Source organism: Brassica oleracea, chromosome C9, assembly GCF_000695525.1.
Source record: "Brassica oleracea var. oleracea cultivar TO1000 chromosome C9, BOL, whole genome shotgun sequence".
NCBI classification, from domain to species: domain Eukaryota; kingdom Viridiplantae; phylum Streptophyta; class Magnoliopsida; order Brassicales; family Brassicaceae; genus Brassica; species Brassica oleracea.
In genome coordinates, this window is record NC_027756.1 from 44,613,574 (window position 1) to 44,622,668 (window position 9,095).

General features: G+C 30.8%; 1 protein-coding gene across 1 annotated transcript; it reads right to left on the reverse strand.

The window, feature by feature from the left end:
• Nucleotides 1-5,351: 5,351 nt before the first annotated feature.
• LOC106318690 (L-ascorbate oxidase-like) lies at nt 5,352-8,234 on the reverse strand. The gene is made up of 4 exons (XM_013756781.1): nt 7,968-8,234; nt 7,492-7,584; nt 7,012-7,416; nt 5,352-6,320 (listed from the first exon to the last, which is right to left on the reverse strand). The coding sequence occupies exons 1-4, from the start codon at nt 8,232-8,234 to the stop codon at nt 5,352-5,354; spliced, it is 1,734 nt and encodes a 577-aa protein (XP_013612235.1).
• Between the last annotated feature and the right edge of the window lie 861 nt (nt 8,235-9,095).

Here is a 9,095-nt window from a genome sequence, read left to right on the forward strand (position 1 = left end):
AAAACGACTTTAAAATACAAAAATGAGGACACCTTATATGTTATATTTTTCTTATATGTTATATTTTTTCTTATATGTTATAATTTGAATTTTTTAAAACGACTTTAAATTACAAAAATGTAAGTTTTCTTTTAAGTGTACGACTAAAAACATTAAAATGACATGTATCAATTCAATGGTTGATTTGAAAGCTTTCAAAACCATATGGAAGATAAAAGTCAAAATAATTCAACTGTGAAAACAATACTGTTCACTTTTTACAAAAATGTGGTCGATGGAAAAAATAAAATTTTTATGTCATAATTTGTTTAATGTCCAATCCGATCAACCCATGATGTATTAATTGTAGTTTTGTTCAATTATTTTTAATAATAATTGATCCGATCCATCAGAAAGAAATTATATAATAATAACAAAAAATATTTTGTATATACAAATAAAATGATCAAATATATAAAAAAACTATCGAAAATATATACAATAAACTCACCATGCGCAAGATGCAGGTCTTATCCTAGTTACCAATTATAATGCCACCTAGATTAATAATAAAATAGATTAATTTTATTTTAAAAAATCTGAAATAATGGAGAAAAAATAATAACGCCAATTTCAATGATGCTAAAACCACTAACTAAACCCTAAACTTTAAATCTATACTCTAAACCCTAAACCCAAATCTTAAACCCTAAACCCAAACCGTAAACCCTAAATCCAAACCCTATATCCTAAATTCAAATCTTAATCCCTAAACCCAAACCGTAAACCCTAAATCCTAAACCCAAATTCTATATCCTAAACCCAAATCATAGACTATAAACTCAAATCATATATCAAAACCTAATCCCTACATCCTACACCTTAAACTCAAATCGTAAATCCTGAACCCAAATCCTATATCCCGAAGGTTTAGGTTAATGTTGATGTTGTTTCTTTAGGGTCTAAGATTTGGGTTTAGAGTCTAGGTTTGGGTTTAGGATCTAGGATTTGAGTTTAAGGTCTAGGGTTTGGGTTTAGAGTTTATGGTTTGGGTTTAGGATTTGGGTTTAAGATATAGGGTTTGGGTTTAAGATATAGAGTTTGGGTTTAGGGTTTAGAATATGGGTTTAGAATTTAGGATTTAGGGTTTAGATTTAAGGTTTAGGGTTTAAAATTTAAGATTTAGTTAATGGCGTTAACGTCATTAAAATAAACATCATTATTTTGTTTCAATTATTTTAGATTTTTTTTTAAAAAAATAATATATTTTATTATTAATCTATGTAACATTTTGATTGATAATAAAAAGAGTGGTAAATTTAAAAGTTCACTAGGTGAACCTAAATTTTGTTCTTTTGTTTCCGCCAGCATAACTGATCGTATCAAAATAAAACTTTTAGATTTTGTACAGTACTTTATATCCACTTATCGTGTGTATAACTTGTTCTACAATGCCAACTGTCTTTCCCATTTCCCCAATCTCAGCACGTTGAACAATGTCGGCATAAAAGTATATTTTCTGAAAAGATTTATACGTTTGAATTAAAGTCTGCAAAACATTAACCACAAAGTGTTGTGGTAATGGTTTATATTAATATCATTATCATGTCTAGATTGAAACTCAATTCTTATAAGTGTGTGTGAAAGGATGATAACCAAAAAATATTGGTGAAAAACTAATGAAACCTACTAACAAATAAAATAAAACTATAATAATACTCTTTCCCTTTGGAGTAGCTTTTTCCTTGATGACTAGGAACTAATGGTTACCACTACGAATATAGAAATTGGATGCTCCATTCTACATTGGGACACCACAACGATTAATACTAAACACTTTAGACCATCTTTAAGACGCTCACCAGCAAATAAAATTTTATTATTTCAAATTCGATATCTTTTAAAAAAGGAAACAAAATATTATCAATTTATACTATGTTTTTTAAATAAAAAAGTAAAAAAAAAATAGCAGCCACAGAAAAAAAAAAAATTTAAAATCTTTTTAACATCGTCAGCAAAACACTAAATTAAACCCTAAATCCTAATCTCTAAACCCTAAATCCTAACCCCTAAACCCTTGGGTAAACCCTAAACCCTTGGGTAAACTCTAAACTCTTGGGTAAACCCTAAACCCTAAACCTTTGGATAAATCCTAAACTCTAAATAAAAACACTAAACCCTAAAACTCTAAACCCTAAATCCTAAACCCTAAACCCTTGAGTGTTTTAGTGTTTAGTGATTTTGATTTAGAGTTTAAGATTTATCCTAGAGTTTAAGGTTTATCCAAGGGTTTAGGGTTTAGGATTTAGGATTTAGGGTTTAATGTTTTGCTGACGACTTTTAAAATATTTTTTTTTTGTAATTACTACTATTTTTAATTATTTCTTTTTACCTTTTAATTTAAAAAAAATAATATAATTTGATAATATTTTGTTTTTTTTAAAGATATCAAATATTAAATAACACTATCCTATTGGTCGGTGAACCTAGAGGTGAACCCAAGAATAAGTCGTATTATTGTATCTATAATAATGTTCATTTATTTCGTGTATTAGTGTACTTTTGGCGACCTACAATAATCTTAACTGGCTGGAAAGTTTGCATGCGCATAAAGAGCTAATAATAGTAGAGTTATTGTTGGGTTCATCCCCTAGGATGAACCTATAGATTCACCGGCCAATAGAATTTTATTATTTCAAATTCGATATCTTTTAAAAAAGGAAACAAAATATTATCAAGTTATATTATGTTTTTAAAATAAAAAAGTAAAAAAAAATTGCAGCTACAGAAAAAAAAATTAAAAAATATTTTTAACGTCGCTAGCAAAATATTAAACCCTAAATCCTAATCTCTAAACCCTAAATCCTAATCTCTAAACCTTAAATCCTAAACCCTAAACCCTTGGGTAAACCCTAAACCCTTGGATAAATCCTAAACTCTAAATAAAAACACTAAACCCTAAAACTCTAAACCCTAAATCTTAAACCCTAAACCCTTGAGTGTTTTCGTGTTTAGTGATTTTATCTTAGAGTTTAAGATTTATCTTAGAGTTTAAGATTTATCCTAGAAATCATTTCGGATGAATAATTTAGGGGGTGAACCCAAAAATAAATCATAATAGTATTCGTGAAGAAATCATTTCGGATGAATAACGTGTGATTTTTGTTTCTCTCTAATTCTGATTATATTAAGCAGAGAAAGAACCCCATCAAGAACACAAACATCTCATTTAAACGCATATTTCAATTTACAAACCCTGAAAAACTTGTGTGTTTAAGAGCTATTCAAGTGGTCTTTGGTCGATGATAAGTATATACCACCGACAAGAGATAAAGAGAACAAAATATTTTGTTTGATTCTATCAATTGGTCTCTTTACGTCTGGTTTCTTCTTTAAATAAAGACTTTTTTTTGGGTTCACCCTAGGGGGTGAACCTTCCAACCAATAGAAAGTTGTCATTTTAGATCTAGTATTTTTTAATTAAGAAAATAAAATAACTTGCCAAATTATATTATGCTTTTAAAATAAAAAATAAAAAATTAAATAAATAAAAATAACAATAGTTCTAAAAAAGATCATTTAAAAAAAAATATTTATTTTTAAGATTTAGAGTTTAGTGTTTAAGATTTATAATTTAGAATTTATCCAAATGTTTAGTGTTTTTCCAAGGGTTTAGGGTTTACCTAAGGGTTTAGGGTTTACCCAAGGGTTTAAGGTTTTCCCAAGGGTTTAGGGTTTAGAGTTTAGGGTTTAGTGTTTTGTTGACAACAAATTTTTAATATTTTTCCAAAGGTTTAAGGGTTTACCCAAGGATTTAGGGTTTACCCAAGGATTTAGGGTTTAGGATTTGAGTTTAGGTTTTAGTATTAGAGTTTAGGGTTTAGTGTTTTGTTGACAACATTATTTTTTTTTGAATTCGTTTTTTATATATTATTTTTATTTATTTTTAAATTTTATTTTGAAAAGATAATATAGTTTGCCAAGTTATTTTGTTTCCTTAATTAAAAGATACTAGATTTAAAATGATAATTTTCTATTGGTTGGTGAACCTAAAGGTTCACCTAGGGGGTGAACCCAAGAATAACTCTTAAATAAATTCCATCGTTTAACTCGAAACAAAAATAATATTACTAACAAGTGACTAATAATTCCTTTTGAGTTGACAAAAAAAAAAGTAACTAATTCCTTTTGAGTTGATAAATCATGAATCAAAACATTCGTAGTTTTGTCTCCAAATAATTTAACAACAATCCCCTATATATTATTTGAGAAGCATTGCAACATTTGTTTGTAGACACATGTTAACACTATAATGATTCTTAGAATCCTTAGAGAAATAGGTTGATCCATCTAAATATATAATAAGCTTTTTATTAAACCACAATAAATACATTATTAAATGTGCTTCATTATTTTCTTAAATAAGATTACAGAATTGCCTAATGTGGCTAAAATATATATGACAATTAATGATTTTGAATAATAAAGATTTGATAAAAATAAGTGTGTATTATAATTATATTTGTTTAATTTTAAGCTATTAAAATAAATTAAACAATCATAATAATCATATAATAAAAATTAAAAAAAATATTTATATATTATATTTTGAATTTTTAAAAATGAGTATAAATTACTAAAACTGTTAAAAGTTTCACATTCAAATTTTGTGATCTATGATTTAAAACTTTTGTAATGACATGATACAAATAATTAAAAAATAATATAAGTTGAAAGTCTCATTTAATAAGTATCAAAAATAAAAGATATATAAATATATGTATCATTTTAAATTAAACTATATGCCATATAAAAACATATAAATATCTTAATTTTGAAATTTACTTTGAACATTTTTTTGATAAAAAATTTGAAAAAATATTGACAACTTAATTTTTAAAAATATTATAAATTACTTAAACCACTAATCCCACAGTGAAAATTTTGTTATCACTAATTTAGATTTTTTTGCTATAACAGATACAAATGATAAAAAAATATGAGTAAAAATCATCATCTAATAAATATTAATATTAAAATATAACATATATATGTTACTACCATTTAAATTTAATTATATATCACATCAAATAAAAAAATATTTTTCGATTTATAAAATTTATTTATATGTTTGCAACAATTTAATTATATAAGTAGATAATGACTTTTTAATTATTCAATATATATTTATTATTTCATAATATGTTATAAACATATAATATATAAAATAATATATATATATAATGTTTATTCCGCGCAAGGCGCGGATCTTAACCTAATACAAGGTAAAACACACACACACAACACATAAAAGCATACTACTCGTACGAATACTAGTAGTATTAGAAAAACACCGGTTATAGCTCCGGTTTCTAATGGCGTCCCTGGTTCATAAACATTTCTCTGGTTGACCCACAACCTAGCGCCTCCCGCGGTATATTCATCTTAGCGATCTGGTCTACTCCCTCGGCAAAAACCACACCCATGCCCATATGCAAATGCGGTTCAATGTGACAATGAAAAAACCAAACCCCAGGATTGTCCGTTACAAATCTTAACGCCGTCCATCCGTACGGATACAACGCCACCGTATTCCGTAACGGCGCGTTCGTCAGATTATACCTCTTGTCGTCGACTCCTGGCCGAAACTTCCCTTCGCCGTAGCCCAAAATCCAAAAGTCGTGGCCGTGGAGATGCCACGGATGAACCTCGCTGACGTTACCTTCTAAAACGTTAGCGTTTTGGAGTATCACGTCCACGACCATCCCCATCGCGAGATTGTAGATACCGCTACTTACGGTGGTGTTGGGATTCACCGGAGGATTATCGATATCGTAGTTCTCTATGATCTCTGGTCCCGGAAATTTTAAATACTCCGGTTTTACCCCGTATCTGATGGATCCGATGTACGGCGTCGCCGGGACGGATAAGGAGAGGTTGTTGATAGCCCACTTTGTGTAGCCTTCCATGAGATTCTGAGTGTTGAGGAGGAAGAGCTGCGCGTTTGATTTCTCAGGTGGCGGTGGATATCCTTTCGCGGCGAATATTTTCTTGGAGAAGTTTTTGCTCCGGTTGTAGTCGTCCCACCTGGGAGTCTCCCGCGGTGGAAAAGGTAAGCGTTCGGATTCAGAAGCACCGGCATAGTGCAACACGGTGAGTGCTTGAGGAGTGTTGGGTTTCCGGCCACGAACGCCGACTGAGATCCAGTACTTTCTAGGAGGAGATGGATTATGTGTTCGGAGAAGAACGGAATAGGTCTCGCCGGAATAGATGTCAATGTCGTCGACGGTGAACGGAGCGACGTAGTTGCCGTCGGCTTCAACGACCTCTAGTTGGTGTCCCTGCATGGGAACAATTTAATGTCACACGTGTGATCTCTAATACATGTATAAATCGATAAATATGGCACACAAATTGAAATAATGATTTAACTACAAAGGCAAATCTTCGTACTAAATGATACAAATATTTGGGATACTTGTTTGGAATTGAGTTCGGGTTTTAGTATAAATATCTTTTGGAACTTTGAAATTTTTGGTTTTTTTTTCGGATATCCATTCAAGGTCGAGTTCAGTTCTCGGATAAAATTCATAACCCGAAATACCATAAAACAAAGTTCTATTCAGTATTTTTGTCGGATTTGGTTCGATTCAGACTCTTTATTATTGGGCCAGGTTCAGCTCGGGTTTCCAGATTCGGTTTATTTGTCCACTCCTAAAAAATATTTTAAAACATTTTTGTTTAGCGTTTCTAAAAAAATAGCTAATTAGTATAAACAAAAATATTTAAAATACTGCAAAGACTATACATACCTCATTTTGAAAATTAAAAATATAAACAGTTTTTAATTTATTTAACTTTTTATTGATAAAAAAATAATATTATATTTGTTTAGATATTCGAACTGCCTTTAATCCAAATGAAAAAAAAACATGTTAATTAGTTTGTCTTCTAAACATGTATGCTACAAAATTTGTTTGAAGTATTTATATTTTAAAAATGTCTAAATAAATTAGTTAGAAAATAACTTACTTCAACGGCTAAGTTGAGGGAAGCAAGAGAAGTGGTGCTAGCGATCCGAAGGCGATATACTTTATTAGGCTTGACCCTTAGAGTTGTAGGTGCGCAAGGATCATCTTTTGTAAAGTTACACTCTTTCAAGCCTCCCTCGTTAAAATACCCCGCTTGTGAGCAATCGAACTGTCCTCTTCCGTTGATCAACAGACTCTGAGGCTCCCCAATCCAACGCATAGGCTTCGAAGAAAGAGAGAGTTCTTGCAAGGTACTACTTAGATGCCACCAATCACTGAGCAACAGATTAAACTCTTCGAATTTATCGTAATGCAAAGTCTCTTTGAGCGATCTCACCACCATCATCCCGTACAGTCCAGCCGATCTCTGCATCCCGTAGTGTCCGTGGTAGAAATGTGTTCCTGCCTGCACCCTTACAAAACGTTATCGATATCTCTTTTTGTAAAAGTTATTTAAGAGAAATAAATGTCTTTTGTTTACCTTATCAACAGTGAATTTATAAGTGAAAGTCTCTCCAGGATTAATGGGACATTGCGTCACACCCGCTGCTCCATCTGACCATGGAGTGCCATTCTATTCCATAATCATAATTCATTGTTGTTATGTCCCTTTTTTGACAATTTGATTATACAAAAATTTATGTATATAATATAACTAATCTTCATTCTAGTATAACTTTTTATAAAAATATATTCTCTCCCTTCCTTAATATATAATGTTTTAGAAATTTTTTGGTGTTTCAAAAGTACATATATGTTTTGACATTTATATATTAACTTTAGATTTATTGAATTTTTTAACCAAATATATTTGTATCGTTATTTAATACGATTAGTTCAATAATTTTTAATTTATATTATATCTATATATTTATTTTTTTTTTAATTTTTGTGATTTTAGACATAACATATCTTATATTATACTATGACATATGGAATAGTAATTATATAAGCAACCTGACGTATGCCGTGCCAATGGATGACAACATTTTCGGTGGAGAGTTTATTTTTGACGTGAATGATGACTGTGTCTCCGGCGTTAGCATAAATCGTTGGCCCTGGAAACGTACCGTTGATGGCAATAACGACGCCTTCTGTACAATCCGGAGACCGGAATTGATTCTCGACCTCCCAGTACAATTCTACAACTCCGGCGGATCCGGCGGAGGCCGAGTGAGCCGCAACCATAACCGCCGTGACTAGCCACCACACAATTACCGACATTGAAATTATTATTATTTGGTTATGTAAGCTGGATATATTGTGTGAGTTATATTAAATAGACTGTCTTGCTTTTTATGACATCTTTCGTAGTTGTATATATAGAAAGGGAATGGATGCTTTTCTTTTTTTTTCAAAAAAAAAAAATGGGTTTTTTGGAAGATTGACTCAAAACTCAAATTCAAACCTAAAACTAACCCAAGCTTTTCTTGAATTTTTCTTTTGTCCTATTCACCCCACAAGTTCATGATATTCATGAAAATGCCATCAAATTTTTTTTATTTTTTTTTTCCGAAAATGACATTTTTACTCTCTCATCCTCATCATCTTCAAGTAATTACAAGATTATCATTGTCATCAATACCCCAACCACCATGAACAACCAATTTGAAGCTCTTAATGCACCTAAAATCGATTTACACTCTCTCTTTATCACTTGTTATGAACTAAAAACAACATCTCTTTCACTTTGCCTCCATATTCATCCAAAAAACTCAAGCTTTTGATTCAAATTTTTTTTATGGTTTATAGAGCCATTCAATCATACTATTCTTGGTGGGTTACTTTCGTTTGAGATTCTGGGTGGTTGGAGAAGACTCTGTGTGCTAAGGAAGTCATCTCACTAGTTTAAGGTATGAAATTGAATTTTTTTCCAGATCTGTTTGTGTAGAAGACTTACTCGTAAGTAGTCTGGCTGTAGAAGACTTACGGGTAAGTCTTCTGGTCAAACGGACGACTTACTTTTAAGTCGTCATCTTTGTTTGTTAAAAAAAATCTAGAGAATACCCTAGACGACTTACTGATAAGTCGTCTAGGATAAATGAGTTAGTTTTGCATTTGACCGAATTGTATCAGATATTTGCC

Bases quoted from the DNA above. Each gene is read 5' to 3' on its own strand.
- LOC106318690 (XM_013756781.1), bottom strand. From the start codon at position 8,234: ATGTCGGTAATTGTGTGGTGGCTAGTCACGGCGGTTATGGTTGCGGCT. The intron at 7,585-7,967 runs GTTGCTTATATA...ATTATGGAATAG, and splicing joins ATTGGCACGGCATACGTCAG to AATGGCACTCCATGGTCAGA. The intron at 7,417-7,491 runs GTAAACAAAAGA...GTAAGGGTGCAG, and splicing joins ATAAATTCACTGTTGATAAG to GCAGGAACACATTTCTACCA.